The 15,122-nt window shown below is 45.6% G+C and overlaps 1 protein-coding gene across 4 annotated transcripts; it reads right to left on the bottom strand.

The window, feature by feature from the left end:
• Nucleotides 1–302: 302 nt before the first annotated feature.
• rock2a (rho-associated, coiled-coil containing protein kinase 2a) lies at nt 303–14,787 on the bottom strand. Of its 4 annotated transcripts, XM_061300745.1 has the most exons (33): nt 13,969–14,787; nt 9,410–9,491; nt 9,229–9,329; nt 9,024–9,161; nt 8,660–8,920; nt 8,295–8,439; nt 8,076–8,214; nt 7,672–7,763; nt 7,266–7,425; nt 7,133–7,187; nt 6,933–7,021; nt 6,806–6,854; nt 6,409–6,544; nt 6,095–6,186; nt 5,702–5,948; nt 5,504–5,610; nt 5,210–5,369; nt 4,949–5,109; nt 4,681–4,865; nt 4,545–4,614; nt 4,349–4,452; nt 3,884–4,070; nt 3,727–3,820; nt 3,570–3,664; nt 3,282–3,473; nt 3,044–3,212; nt 2,891–2,961; nt 2,714–2,802; nt 2,450–2,528; nt 2,082–2,349; nt 1,811–2,024; nt 1,636–1,683; nt 303–1,467 (listed from the first exon to the last, which is right to left on the bottom strand). In XM_061300745.1, the coding sequence occupies exons 1-33, from the start codon at nt 14,065–14,067 to the stop codon at nt 1,464–1,466; spliced, it is 4,182 nt and encodes a 1,393-aa protein (XP_061156729.1). In that variant the 5' UTR covers nt 14,068–14,787; the 3' UTR covers nt 303–1,463. The 4 variants fall into 4 exon arrangements, 3 of the variants coding, with proteins under 3 accessions (XP_061156729.1, XP_061156730.1, XP_061156731.1); XM_061300746.1 differs by lacking the exon at nt 1,636–1,683; XM_061300747.1 differs by lacking the exons at nt 9,410–9,491; nt 13,969–14,787 and having other exon boundaries at nt 8,660–8,901.
• Between the last annotated feature and the right edge of the window lie 335 nt (nt 14,788–15,122).

The raw sequence follows: 15,122 nt of genomic DNA, 5'->3' as shown, positions 1-15,122 counted from the left end.
GTATCTTTGGTGAAGTTTATACAATTGTAGTTATTTCTATTGTATCTACATATTTGTTTTCTGTACGACCTTAGGGAAATGTTAGGTAAGACAAGAGAAGTCTACATTTTGTTTTCAACCATGTGAAAGTGGCTGTTTGCCTGTATATTGGTTTTTGTTTGGTTCTTTACATTTTTCTTCCCCCATTTTCAAAATAAAGACAACCAATCAGCAGCAACCAGTGTGGCGAATAAGTGTGGCCTTGGCCACCGCACCCGAGAGTTCATTTGAGGCAAATACAAAGGATGACTAAGAGCCGGACGGCACATCCACATCTTTATTGTTGAAGTGGTTCTTATAGAGAATTGTTTGGTAGCCAACATGCAGTCTGGATGTGAAGCCCTTCAATATAAAGTGGAGGCAGTTGTATAAATATGTGCACTGTATGACATGTCAAATATATACGGTGTATATTTCTAGTCTGTATAAAACATGCTTGATGGTTAAAGGAGACGGCGCACACACAAATACACTCCGTGTCGCTCCACTTGCTATAAAAGCCACATCCACACTGTGCAACTATGTGCCCAAACTCCAACGTTACTTTTAATAGAAAAATAGCACAGGAATTACCCCGGAAGAAAAACTCAATGCAAATAGTGCCCGCTCAGTACGTTGACTGGATTTTGCTTTTCGTTACAATGACCTCGGTTTCATACATTTGAAATGTGTGGCAGTGTGTGCGTGTGTATGAAAAGAAGCGGACATGCAAGGTCATTCTGTGGCTTTGTCATTAACAAAGCACTTCGGTCAAGTAAGTTTGGATCCAAGGAATACAATGCTTGTGTCTTGTCTCTGGAGCATCCCAGTTTTTACATTCAAACAACAGCAGGTGCTGAGCTTGGATCAGAAAAGCAGAGAGGGTTAGGTTAGGTCGGGTCGGGTCAGGTCGGGTCAGGTCAGGTGAGGCCATCCCTTCCCTTTCATTCAGTAAACAAACCGACAGTGCAGAGTGCTGGGATTGGATTTCTGTTGGTGTGGGACACAGGAGATGGCAATAAGCAGCACTTGGATTGCTTCTTCAAGTTTGCGTGACGCGCCTGAAAGCTACGCGGAATGTCGAATGCTGCTGAGCTGCACCAACAAGCAACGGGATTTTTATTCTCCTTCTGTGTCGTTTCCCCCCCACACAAACCCCTTCGACAACAATAACACCCAAAAGTATTTTGGCCACAGTCCACAAATGAAGATGAGGGTCCTTCAATGAAGCGTCGTCGCGGTATGCGCACGAAAAAGTCTGCGTCCGATGCTCCCGTGTTCAGTGGAGGGCTGCGGAATGAATTCTCGTACAGTCATGGCGAAGATGAGCTGCTGGAAGTCAAGCGGGGCGCTTCAGTGTGCTGATTGGCCGGCCGAGCTGGGCCGTAAAGTCTTTGTTGAAACAAGGAACGTCTTCAAGATGCGCCCGCTCGTCCTGCGCAAGGTTAGCTGGAGGAGACAAAAACGTGGACAAGTTTGAGAAACTACCTTTGAAGAGTCATCCCCCTCGGAAAGCACTTGAAGCAAAGTGCATGTTGCCCACCACCAGCGCCAGCACCAGCACCAGCACCACCACACCATGAGCCAAAGTCAAACACTAGAGAAATCATCGTGTACCATAGTCCACTGCTGGAGTCTTCTCGCATCAATTTGAAGCCATTTGATCTAGTGAACGAAACATTTTTAATGAGGCAAACCATGTGTGCCAATTGATCTGAGGGGAAAAATGTCCTAAACGTTCTGACAAAACCATCGGAAAGATAGACAGATACGCTGAGTGCTATTTTACTACCTGCTCTTGCTGATGGGGAGCTGTCGACTGGGTCTCCTCAAGGACTGACTGGGCTGGACTTTCATGGAAGCGCGCGGCGAGGAGCGGGAAAGGCTCTCCGGGGGCGGCGGCTTCTTGGGAATCTTCTTTACCAGGCGACTCACCCACTTCTGCTGCTCCTCCTGAGACACGGCGAGCAGCAGCAGGTTCTTGGCCGTAGACACGTCGTAGTTGACTGGAAGGACAAGGTGGTCATTTCGTTTTGAATACACTTGAATGAAATGAAGCTTACCTTTGCAAGGAGCGATGATCTCCTCCTTTCTGTCCATATGGTCCTTGTGGCACTTGATGTGGCAGCGGCGACATTCCAAAGCGGGTGGCGGCTTGAACATGTTCCATAGCGGTTTGGTGCACGCCTCGCAGTTGGTGGGGAAGTGGTAGAGGGTGGGAATGAACTCGTGGCCTTTGTGACAGATGTAGCTGGACTTTTCGCCCATGGCCAGAGGCTCCACGGGAAATTCGGGCTCCTTTTTGCTCTCCCCTTCATTGGCGTACAGAATCTGGGGAGAAGAAAGGAACCATTCAAAGTGTGTCTTTCGAGGGCACCTGTCTTATTAGTTCAGTTTGAATTTGACAGCGGAGGTACAAACAATTGCAAACCTGAAAGATTCTTGGAATTTCTTTGGCATCGGCTCGGTACACGTCCGTTTGAGTGACAGGCCTCACATGGAAGAGTTTGCTGTGAAGAGGTAAATAAATAAATAAATAAATAAATAAATAAATAAATAAATAAATAAATAAATAAATAAATAAATAAATAAATAAATAAATAAATAAATAAATAAATAAATAAATAAATAAATAAATAAATAAATAAAATCAATTTCTGGTGTATTCGCCGAACCATTGCAGTGGCGTACTTACTCTATATCAAGCACCATATAAGGGATGGACTGCTCTTTGTCTTGTTCGCTCTTGTAGAAGAGAATCTTCTTGCTGCTCACGACAACATACTACACACAGCAAGTCGGGAGAACATGGTCAAAAGAAAAGAAAAAAAATAGCTATCAATACATTTCCTTATCCGTCTGAACGGTTGACCTTTTTTTCCCATCCAAACTTCTTGGTGTTGTTCCGCACAGGGAGGGATAGCCACCCTTCGAGCCTTGTTTCTAAGGGAAAAAGATTGGAATGCTATTTGCTCAATGCTATGTTTGCTACGAGGCAACAGGGATGCATGCCTTGGACTTTTACCTGTCAAGGAGTCATCGGTGTCAAAGTCGGGACCGCCGCAGACGCTCGCCGACTCGATGGACTGAACGCTGAGTGACTGAAGGAGATTCCTCAGCTGCTCGATGTCGCTGTCTTTACTGTCCAGGGCCATCTGAAGCTCGATTCGCATCCCACTCTCATCTGCCAATTGCTAGCAATCCAAAGCAAAGGGCACCCCATCAAATAGTTATAGGGTTGGACTCGTACGCGTCGGACTCACCGCCTGCATTTCGTTGATCTCTCGTTGGTATTTGATGATGCTGCTGTTGAGTTTTTCCTTCTCCGATCTCAGCTCCAACTGCAGCTTTCGGTTCTCTTTCTCCTTTCGCCGCATATCTGTGTCATTGCCACGGCGACTACTTCCACCGCGCACCTCCTTCCTGTTCATGATCTCTGCCAGCTTGTTGACGGCCTGTAAATGGACATTTTTATTTTTTTTATTCTAACTCCTGGAATGTAACGAGCAAACACGGATGGATTTGCACAGCTGTCGGCGGACATCCCAAACCTGAGTTTTGAGCGTCCTCTCAGACTGCAGCTGCTTCTCAAAGGTGTGCTTCATCTGATTGATCTGCTGCTCCCAATCGTTTGACTTCTCCGTTTCTAGATTCAAGAAAACAATGACGACTTGTTTTGGCAGGATTGCCAGGCCAACGTTTTGATACCTTCTAGGGCCTCCTTCATCTTGTTGTTGAGCTCTTCCTTTTCATTGGCCAAGTTGGCGACATCACTGGTCAGGGTCCTGTTGGCTTCTTCCAACTGTAACATCCACATGGTTCATCATAGAGTAAGGGATAGACAAAACCAAGCCGCGTCGTTTACCGAATCGATGGTGATGTCCTTCTCCGACAACTCCTGACGATGGCGGGCCATCATCTCTTTCAGCTCCAGCTCCTTCATGATTTTTTCCTTCTCCAGATCAGAGTATTGCTCCTCGGCGATGGAGCGAGCCAGCTGCTCTGAGTCAGCCTTAGTCAGTGTGATTTCCAGCTGGGCGGCCAGAGAATCTCTGAAAATGAAAGACTAAGCATCAGCCATCCACAAACGGAAGATAGAAATCCTTTTTTCTTTTAGCCACCTTCCTTTCGTATGTATCGCCTTTCCTTTATAGGCTACAATCAGTAGACTCGTCACTTATGCTCTACCACTAGAGGCTGCTGTTAGCAATAGATTGTCCCAAAGTTCAGGCTGCAGAAAAAGTCTGGATTGGATGCCGGAGATAGTTGCCATTTTGCTTGTCAGGCTTACAGAAATAGAAGAAAAAATGTTTTGGAAAAGTTTAAACACCTCTCTTCCTGTACTTCCTGAAGAGACTGCTGCACTTCTTTCAAGAGTTTGTTCCTCTCGTCACATTCTTCTTTTAGTTCACGAACTTGGGTCTTGTACAAAGTCTGGAAAAGAAAACGCGAGGACGGATAAACGACTGCTGTGCTAAATACAACGCATGGCCTTCATTTTTTTTTTTTAAGAGGTATAAACTGACAGAAAAATACTGTTCAGCTTCTAACTGGTCTTGTAGCTCCTTCATTTGCCCGTCTGTGTCTTGTCTTTCTCTGTAAAGAACAGAGTGACAGACATTATGTATCGTCTCTACCTGTCAAAGTATCAAATGGACTGACCTGCGCAGCTCCTGATTCTGTTTTTCCAAGCTGCGTTTGATGTCCAGTAGGTGATTGGTTTCTTGCTTGAGCTGCTTTTCCGACGTTCGCAGGGAGTTGACTTGTTGGTTCTGGGCCTTGAGGTCATTTTGAGTCAGGTTACGTTTCTGGGTTTCCTGCTCAATCTTCAGCGTTAGATTCTTCACCTGTAGGCGTGGACAGCAGAAGAGAAAAAAACAGCGTTGATTTCCATCCGAGCAGTAAATACAATGTCGATACGGTCACTCACTTCCTCCGTGAGGTGGTCTTTGTGTGTGCGCAGCTCATCTAGCTTCTGGAGAGCTTGTTTATAGTCACAGTCCATCATACTGCTATGCTTTTCCTGTTCAAGTATCCTGTTCTCCAGCCGCAGTTTGGCTGCTCGTTCCTCTGCCAGCTTCTGCTCCATCTCTGGATTGTGTCATGGAGAGGACATTAAGAGATCGTTCGGGACATTTCGCAACGCTTAAATGTTTTGGAAACGTCCCATTACATTTTCCAACACTCTTACCCTTGGTGGACTCTGATTTTGCACCCTCGATGGTGACTTTTATCTTGTTCTTGTCTGCCAGCAGAGCCCTGGTGGCTTTGTGCGAGCCCTGCTCCTGCTCCAGCTCCTGCTGCAAGACCTTGAGTTTGTAGGTCAAATCGATCTCTTTGTTGCTCTTCTCCTGCGTACGAGCGAAAAGGTCTTTGAAGACACACGCCAAAAGGTCGGGATGGCCCAATCTTTGCAGCCCACAAGTACGCAAGTGAATCGAGATAGAAACAGTGGCGCAGTGTCTAGTTGGATGACGACGTCAACCTTTTGCAAGTCAGTGAGCTTCTCTTGAAGATGCCTCTTCTCGGTCTCCATTTTGGAGAGCGCTCGTTTCTGCTGCTGTAGCTCCTCCTCCAGGCCAGAGACCCGCCCTGCGCCGCAGATAAGATTTCAGCCAACACACACTCCCTAGCCCGGCCGGATGGATACGCGAGGTCAAATCGCTGCATTCATCTTACGCACCCATCAAGTCGCTGATGGTCTCCGAGCCTTGGCTGTGCTCCCTTCGCTCTGCTTCCAGGGCGGCCTGCAGACTGCTGCATTCCTTCTCCAAGCTGAGCTTGCTGCGCTCCAGCAGACAGCATTTGTCCTGCAGCTCTCGCGTGTTCACCTCCAGCTGCTGCAGCTGTTTGCTGTTCTCCGTCTGGTTTTTACGGAGCCTGGTCGCCGACTCGGATTCGGCCCGCAGCAGGACGTTGGCTTCCTCCAACTGAGAGAGAACGATTGTGAGCTTTGCGAAACTCCTCCGAGGGTCACGAGCACGTTTCGCGTCACGCAAAAGGGATTTCTTCAAATGGAGCTGACGACGAAAAGATCAATGTGCCTAAATGGGCATGATAAAAGCAAACCACTGACCTGTTTCTGCAGATGGATGTTCTTCTCGTTGGAGAAGTGCGAATTGTGATTCCTCCTTTTTAAGTCGTCGAGCTGATCGCGTAGGTTGTTAACTGTCAAATAAGGTACAACCAAAAAGGGGTATCGATAATATGACGTGAATCCATGTTCCGTCAACTCAAAAGCTCCTCGTGAAGTTTGCGAATAAAAGAAGAAAATTGTTTTTGAATTCAATTTTCTGACAATATTCTTCTTGGATTTTTGATGATTGTGTTTCATTTGACATAAGCATTACGTTTATTCAAGGATTGAATGAGCTGAATTGGTGCAATCACCTTCATTTTCCAGACAGCGTTTCCTGTCAGCTTCGCTCTCAGCCTTGCGGTGGCTCTCCAGGCTCTTGTGCTGCAGAAGGGCCTTCTCCCGTTCTAGCTGCCTCAGGCTGGACTCCAAATTCTTCCTGCCGCTCACCTGAATTCAGGCATTTCATATCTCGTCAAACCTTTTACAGTCCTGTCAGCGGTTTATCACCACTTTGATTGGGTCTTGAACACAAGTCGGACATTCAACTGAAACACAACTACAAAAAGCCATCCAGATTTAAGAGTGGAAATCTTAACAATGCTGCAGAAAGAAAAGAAAAAACCTGGAACCATCAATATCTTGCAACACAAAACTATTCAAGTAAAATGTGCCTGAGCAGCAGAGATTCACTGGCAGTTATTCTTCTACCTCATCTTCGAGTTCTTTGGAAACTTTATCCAGACGACTCGTGGCAGCTCTGAGGAGTTACACGTAAATCATTAGAAGGAACATCGACGACGACCATCTAGCTTTTAATGAGCTTCAGCTCGTGTACCTGAATTTGTGCTCCAGATCATCTTTGGCTTGTTTCTCATTATTCAGCTGCACTTCCAAATGGCCAAGCTTCTTCTGTAATGCTATTGACTGAAAAGAATGAGAGAAATTAAATGGAGAAAAAAAAAATCAACGCTGTTAATCTAAAATATCTACAGGTAATGCTGCAACGCGGGTTTTAGCCTGAAGAGGGTGACTTACCTCTCCCTTGGAATTATCGTTCGTAGACGAGGAGTTGTTGGGAGCAGTTAGTAGTCTAAATAAGGAAGCAAAACATGCAAGTCAATTAAAATGACAATCCAGCTCTCCCAAAAAGCATCATCTCATCTCTTACTGGTCTTCTTTGAAGTAGGTGAATCCCACGAAGGGGAGCTGGTTTCCAACAAAAGCTTTGGGTGTGGGGAAAGTCTCCACATCTCCTTTGTCATCCTCAATCTCATCAAAGTTACTGGTGTCGATGTCACTACTCAGCTCTGGGACCACAGGCGCAACAGCTGAGGAGAAGAAAGAAAGAAAGAAAGAAAGAAAGAAAGAAAGAAAGAAAGAAAGAAAGAAAGAAAGAAAGAAAGAAAGAAAGAAAGAAAGAAAGAAAGAAAGAAAGAAAGAAAGAAAGAAAGAAAGAAAGAAAGAAAGAAAGAAAGAAAGAAAGAAAGAAAGAAAGAAAGAAAGAAAGAAAGAAAGAAAGAAGAAAAAAATGGTAATCAACTTGGACGTTCATGTTTATCTGTAGAGACACTAACTTTCTCTGATGGTGTCAAAGGTCCACTGGTCGTTCCTGAAGAATGGGTGACGCTTGATCTCCTCCACGCCGTTCTGTCCTAATCGAACCTCCCTTAAAAAAAAAGAAAAAGAAAAGAGAGAGACCGCACCCTGATTAGTCAACTAATCCCCTTCTGCTGTAGTGATCATTTTTGGAATAAGCAGTAAGATGTGCCTGAGGCAAAAATGTTCATCTGCTGTTGAAGATGATGATGAGCTGGTTGCAGTGTAAGGGTGTGGAATGAAGGAAAAAGATTCTAATCACTCAACACAATCTCCAGGCAGAGAGCTTCTTCAATTTGGGTCTCCCCAGTCTGAGATGACAACGCTCACACACATTAGCGGCAAAGCAAAAGAGGAGATGATGATTTATTCATTTCCATACCTGTCAGTCAAGAAGGCGCAGATTATATTCTTTGCATCTTTGGAGATCTCCACGTCATCAGGGAAGCGGAGGGAGTTTTTATAATCCATGATCTTACTGTAGGTTCCCACCAGAGAGTCAGCGTAGAATGGCGTGTCACCTGAAATCATTTCATAAGCTAGTGAGACTTACTTCTTGGAGGAAAACATGCTGAAAGGGCAAAAGAAGAACAACCCTGACCGACAAGCATTTCAAAGATGAACACCCCGACGGACCACCAGTCGCACTCTCTGCCGTAACAGCCGTCGCCTCCCTGGGATTTCAGCACCTCAGGTGAGATGTAGTCAGGAGTTCCAACTGCTGTGTCACAATGCACCATACCGGTCTGGGACACGGGCCAAAACGGAAAACATTCAACACGAGCGCATCGTAAAAGTCGTCATCATCTCAACGTCACCCTTGCCAAGGAATACGACAAAGTCGACTCAAACGACCGGCGCAGCTTTACGGTCCGACAAGTTGGACGCATCGAAAAGGATGTTTGTTATCTTACTGCGGAGGACTTCCAAAAGAACGTATGCGTCTTTGCCAAGGGCCAAACTCACAGAGTCCATCTTCATGCACGTGCCAAAGTCAGCCAGTTTCAGGTGTCCTTGTCCGTCAAGCAACATGTTGTCTGGCTTGACGTCGCGGTGGATGAAGCCCATGGAGTGGATGGCATCCAGGGCCATCACCACCTCTGCCGTGTAAAACTTGGCCCATTTCTCTGGCACGTCGTAGGTACTGGTGAGGTTGACTAGGTCACCTCCTGGCATATACTCCATCACCATGTAGAGGTAGTGGTCATCTTGGAAGGCACAGCACAACTGATCAAACAAACAGGACAAGCTCCTTTATAGATCCTTACACAGGAAGCAAGCATCTCAAGAACAACAAATGGCTGTCATCTGCTCGGCCAAAACCTCCTACCTGCACCACCCATGGACTGTTGGCAAAGGCCATGATGTCCCTTTCTTCCCAGAAGAAGGCAGAGTCTGAGCGTTTGATCATCTCAAACTTGCTTAGAAGCTTCATAGCGTAGACCTTCTGAGAGGCTTTGTGCCTCACCTGAATGACGCACAGTTTGGAAATTGGGAACAAATTCCACCGAAATCAAACGTGGGGCCTTACTCACCAGCTGAACCTCGCCAAAAGCTCCTCGGCCAATCACTTTCACTCTATCAAAGTCGTCCGACTTCATTTGGAGATCTCGAACTTGTCTTATGACACTCTCATCTGAGGAAGGAAAAAAAAGGTCATGGGTAATATCACTATATCAATTGTGTCCAGAACCAAACCACTTCTCTGATACTTACATCGGTTTAAGAAGGTTTCAATGTTTTTATTCTTGCGAAGTGCAGGGTAGTCCAAATCTAAGACCACAGCATTTAAGGAGTCCTGGGAGGGACAAACTCAAGTTAAATCAACCAAAGGTTCCAACATCTACTCCAAAAGATGCCAAGATACATTATCATGGAAGAAGAAGAAGAAGAAGAGCACAAATAATAAGTGTTCGATAGCATTGGAAGAAGTATCTCCTGTATATTTTATGCTTGCTAAATCAATCTTTTCAGTGTCTCCTCTTGCTATTTGAAACATTTGCCGCTGCGACCAGCTAACGGCACTCTTGATTCAGCAGCTCGACAGCGCAAAGCTACTATTTAAGGGGGGAAAGCAGCGGGCGGGCGGGAAAGGGCACATGAGGAGAAGGGCTGGCCCGTCGGCCGGTGCGCACCCAAATGCATGCACTCGGATCTCCCAAAAAGTCATCCAGGAAATGATCCACCCCTCCTCCCCCGTGTTTGGTCAGATGATTTCACTATGACATCAAGACTTCATGTCCCTCTGTGCAACTCATTTCCTCTGTGGCTGCAGAAATGTTGGAATACTCACAGGCGGCTACGGTTGCTTCGGTGGTTACTTTGCAATTTGGTGGCTCCCATTAGGAAATACAGAGAGCCACCGTGACATAGCAAAAGATAAGATGTTCTATTGAAGGCTTTAGCCTAACATCAAATTGATGCTTTTTTAAATTTGTGGTCATACACACACCCAAATGTTTGCTTCTTTCTCAGTGCATCAGAAGCAATACGGTGTTTAGAGTTGATCATCCTAAAAATAATTCTATTTATAGTTCAGCCTATGAAAAATGTCAACTGGTTGCGCTATCTAGAATATAAAGGTCTTTTGGTTTTAAATCCCAATGGAGTCACATTGACAGAAAAAAATAGCACATCCGGATATAATGCATTCCATTCGATGCTTTAAGTGTCACAATAAAATGAAGTTGCTCGAATTTCCTGCCATTAGTGAACAGTAACAGAAAACACGAGCCGAGAGGCCATTTGTCAGCTACTTAGTCAAACAGCCACACATCAATAATCAGCTGACAAGTGTTGGAGGAAGTGCAAAAATGAAGTGGACAATTTGCACTTTTTTTGGATGTGCTAAAGTCTGGTCTTCTTTTAAAAGCCGCTACTCTGCCTCTACTATTTGACTCATGCGCGGATCTCGAGCAAACTGTGAATCCAATGAATTCTGGATGGTTGCTTAGCAACTACAGCAAAAGTCTTTAGCGCTCCATTTTATACGACAAAGTCGTTTTGGCAATATCAAGCGCTGATTTTTGGCACTTCAATATGTCAAAAGAACTCAACTGATGTTCGATGTTGAGCGTTCCAGAGAAGCTGGCTGCTTGGACCGCGTGCATTCGGGCTCATCATGGAGCAAACGCAATAGTATGAGCTATGAATGTCCTTGTTTTGATTGGATTCCACATGTTTGACTGGACCCGGCTTGGCATGGCCAACAGACAACAACAGCAGGAATCCATCCATCCAGCCATGCATCCATGCATCCATCCATGCATCCATCCATCCATGCATCCATCCCACCACCCATCCATCGGGCCAGCACAGTAATGCGCCCAGAGGGACGGACGGTAGCGGCAGCGGACTTGAATGTCCCATGCTCCGGTGCCCTGTGCATTTTTGGCACCAAGGATTTATTTATTAATCTAGTCAACTGAGGAATGCGCTAGAAAAATATACGTAGCAAGGGTGAGGAGCCGAGTGCCCACAGTGCAAACTTGAATGGCTGGAATCAAATCGTATCGTGTGACAACAGCAAGTATTGCGTCATCATGGTGTCTGTTTTGGTTTCAAGCAGCCGTAGGTGTGTTTCCAGCCAGGGTCGGTCAGTCAGTCAGTCTGTTTGTTGACATTTTTGCTCTTTGCACAACTTTCCATTGGCCCATGCTTTCCTGCCCAAGTCAACGGGTTTTACTCTACATTTGTTATTTGCACAGCTATTTGTACGATTTAAGAAATGTGGAAATACTTTTGTACTCCTCTTTACATAGCATTTGTGTTATTTGCACAGCTGCGCTTTGTTGAGCGGGAAGTGGAACACGCCGTGTTTTGTTTCAACGAAAGGCTTTGCATGTTTTGCGTAAAACACAAATATACGTATCGTATCATCGCTATTCGGCCTAAAAAGAGCGGGGATGTCGCTTTTTCTCCGTATCGCCCAAGGTTGACCTATATTCTATGGCGCTCATTATAGCCTTATTTGTTGGCCATAGCAATGTCGCCAGCCTCCTGCCACAGCAACACAACAGCGAGAAAGGACCCGGACAGTATTATTTCATTTACCGTAATGCATTGAGTCTTCCGTCACTGCTGTTTACGGACACAATCTTTTGTTTGGCTTTGGAAGAAAGGGAGACGTGACAATAAATGTATATGTTCAAATTGTGTCGTTGCAATGAATGCAAAGTGCGCATTCACAAGCACACAACGGTGGATAGAACATACACACACGTACTGTATGTGTGTGTGTGTTGGTGTAAGAGAAAAAGATGTGCGCGTGGGAGGTTGTGTCTCAACAGAAGGTTGACTGAGCTGAAGCGAGATGGAGAGCGAGTGTTATGCGTGTGTGGGAGCCTCCTGTTCTTCTCTCTGCTCTGCTCTGCTCGGCTCACGCACACCCTCATCCAACTAAAAATACAGCAAGCTGGAAAACTCTTGAACACATCCACAAGATAAGTCTTTTGCAAACCCAAGAACAACAAGAAAAAGCGCAGCTACATTTAAATGACAGACCACTTTGATGAGTGCACTCTGTTTTTGGAGGAAACTTCCAAATTCAAGAAAGGTTTCTAACAGAAGGAAAATCTTTCATGCTAAAGAGGCCTAACCAGTCGGCTCCCCGGAGGAGGTACTGAGTAGAGAGACTGGCTTGTTTTGCAAAAAGGGGAAGAAGAGAAAAAAAAAAAAAAAAGAAAGATTGACCTGGGCCACCATCCCGAGTGCCTTATAAGGAAGTGTTTCTGCCCAGCGAACACGCTGATACCGGTCGGTCGGTCGGCCGGCCGACCGTTGTTGCTCGTCTAAGAAGAAGTCAACTCCACTCGGGAGACGAAGCCCATGCTTTGCTTTACTTTTAGTGTCAGGGTGAGGTGAGGTGAGACAATCCACACCTCTTTGAACGTTCAAATTGTTCTTTATGGGGTGTGCAAAGTGGCGGAGAGGAAATGCTGCAATAGAACAAGACATTCACGTTCGTGTGACCAAAATAGGGAGCAAGAAAAACAACAAGACAGGGAAAGATATGCAGGGGGGGGGGGGGGGGGGGGTGAATCAACCAATGACAACCAAATGATACTCAAATGTCATTTGTGGGCAATTTGAGCCCCATGTCCAGTTTACTGACCAACTATTTACCCAATGAGGTCATTTCCTTCGGAATGGTAGAAAGGTCGTCGCTCTGACTGGACTTTTTTTTGTAATATGTGATCTTTTTTTTTTCTGTCCCTTTGAGGAAGAACCTGGTAGGAGGTGAGAATCCCTTGTTTTTTAGCGTTGCAGTAAAGATTTAAAGTGCCTCACTATGCCTGAATACAGCATTCACCTTTGGAGGAAGCGCCGCTAATCCAATAATTACTGTAAAGTGGAACCTCAAAATATATGCAACAAAGTATTAGGGGGGAAAATATGACTCAAAAGTTGCGCCACATTTTTGCGGTTAAACCGCCAGCCTGCATGAGGTCAAGCGAGACCTCGCGTACCTCGGCGGGAGCCTTCGGATCAGAAAGACACATTTATTTATCGTTTGTGTGTGCGTCAGGTCCATGCAGAACAGGTAGGGGTGTGCATCTCTCCAATAAAAGATGCTTCACTATAGCACTCAGTCTAAACAAATTCTCCCATTTAATACAGGGGAGCGTCAATCTCCTGCAAGGGAATTCAGTGCAGTTTGCTAATCACAGTTATTTGCAATCATTTTTTTAAACCGCGACTGCGTGGTGGAAGGATGCTTGTTGTGATCAGACTCCAACCCTAAGCAGCATTGTGTCCAGAAACACCATTTTAAATGCTGTTCAAGCAGGAGGACAAGACCAGTGACCAACAGTTACAGATTAGGCCCCATAAAAACCTTAAGTGGTACATTCTCCACCAATGAATCCTAATCTGTAGACACCACAGACCCCCCCCCCCCCCCCCCCCCTTCCAAAGTGCCCGATCTGCGTGGGTCGGTTTTAAGTCTTAAGCGGGCCTTCCCTAATACGTAGCCAGCCCCTTCCTTCTGTTGCAGTTTCAATGGAGAGATCTGATTACAGGACGGACTGGAAAATGTTGTTGTAGGTCGGGACAAAGTGAGGGAGGGAAGGAGGGCGTGCAAGCAAGCAAGCAGCAGCTTCAGCAACAACGGCAGCCTCCCTAATAACAAAGGAAGAGGTCAAGGTAGCCAATAATCCATAAAGCCCCCTACATCCCATCCCATCCCAAAAGCACAAGTGTGCGTTTCAAAGAAGGAGCATGCAGCCACCACGACATTCGTAAATAATGCAGACAATGTGTTCCACTTGACTTACCAGCAAACTTTCCAGGTTCAACGCAGACCTCGGGTTTCTCATCAGGTCCTGCAACTTCTTCAAGCGGCTTTCCATCCTCTTCTCAGCGCCTTGAGACATGTCTGCGGTGTCCCTCGTCAAACGATCCCCGATTGCTTGGCTTTACATGGGAAACTTGCTCGTTCGGGCCTAGCGGGGCAGCCTCGGGACTCCCAGGGCTTCCAGCCAGCCCACCCAGATCGTCTCCGACGGGAAAAGAGTGCACCAGCGAGGGCAAATGAAACTTGGCGAAATGTGCAGAGGCTCCTTAGCAACGAGAGCGACGTTCGACTTTCAAGGGGCAAAGATAACGTTCCACATTCCATCTCATCTCCCGTTCGGTGGGAGATGCATGTTTTAACTTTGGATTGATTTGGAGATAGCAGCAGCAGCAACGAGCACTGGCCGCCCCGCAGCAGGGCGTTTTCTTTGGCTCCCTCGCCTCCCCTTCCCCCTTTTTGGAACGTCTGCAAATGCTTCGGATTTCCCTCTCCAAAATGCCATGCAAGAAAGAGCTTTGCAGAACACTTGGTGTCAAAGTTCTTCCTCGATGATGCCACAAGTGTTATGAAGGGACAAGGAGAAGCCCGCGCTCAATTGTTAACGGACGGGCACGCGCTCTCTTCCTGGGTTCTCGCTTACATTTTCCAGCGTTTTCCAAAAGTCCGGACGGTTGGTTTGGTGGTGGAAAAAAAAATCCTGGTTTGCTTGGAAGAAAAGTCCCAGCTCTAAAGCGGTCCCTCACGATTCACGAACATCGACACAACACTCATGCAAACACGCACGCGCTCTGGGATCTGTCTCCGCCCATTGACAGAAAGAACTCCATTTCCCATGATTCATCAGTCCTTTCTCTGCACTTCAACTTGTTAAAAAAGTCACATATTGCTTTTATTTATTTATTTATTTATTTATTTATTTATTTATTTATTTATTTATTTATTTATTTATTTATTTATTTATTTATTTATTTATTTATTTATTTATTTATTTATTTACTTATTTACTTATTTACTTATTTAACCGACATTGCTTTTATCTTTTCAAAACATATTCACAGTTACGTTTTAATGGAGTCTGGTGTAACACTAGTGGTTATAGGCTACATATTAGGACTGTAGCCTCTGCACACTTTT

This window comes from Syngnathus typhle, linkage group LG16 (genome assembly GCF_033458585.1).
Source record: "Syngnathus typhle isolate RoL2023-S1 ecotype Sweden linkage group LG16, RoL_Styp_1.0, whole genome shotgun sequence".
In the NCBI taxonomy this organism is placed as follows: domain Eukaryota; kingdom Metazoa; phylum Chordata; class Actinopteri; order Syngnathiformes; family Syngnathidae; genus Syngnathus; species Syngnathus typhle.
This window is presented reverse-complemented; position numbering and strand designations above follow the sequence as displayed.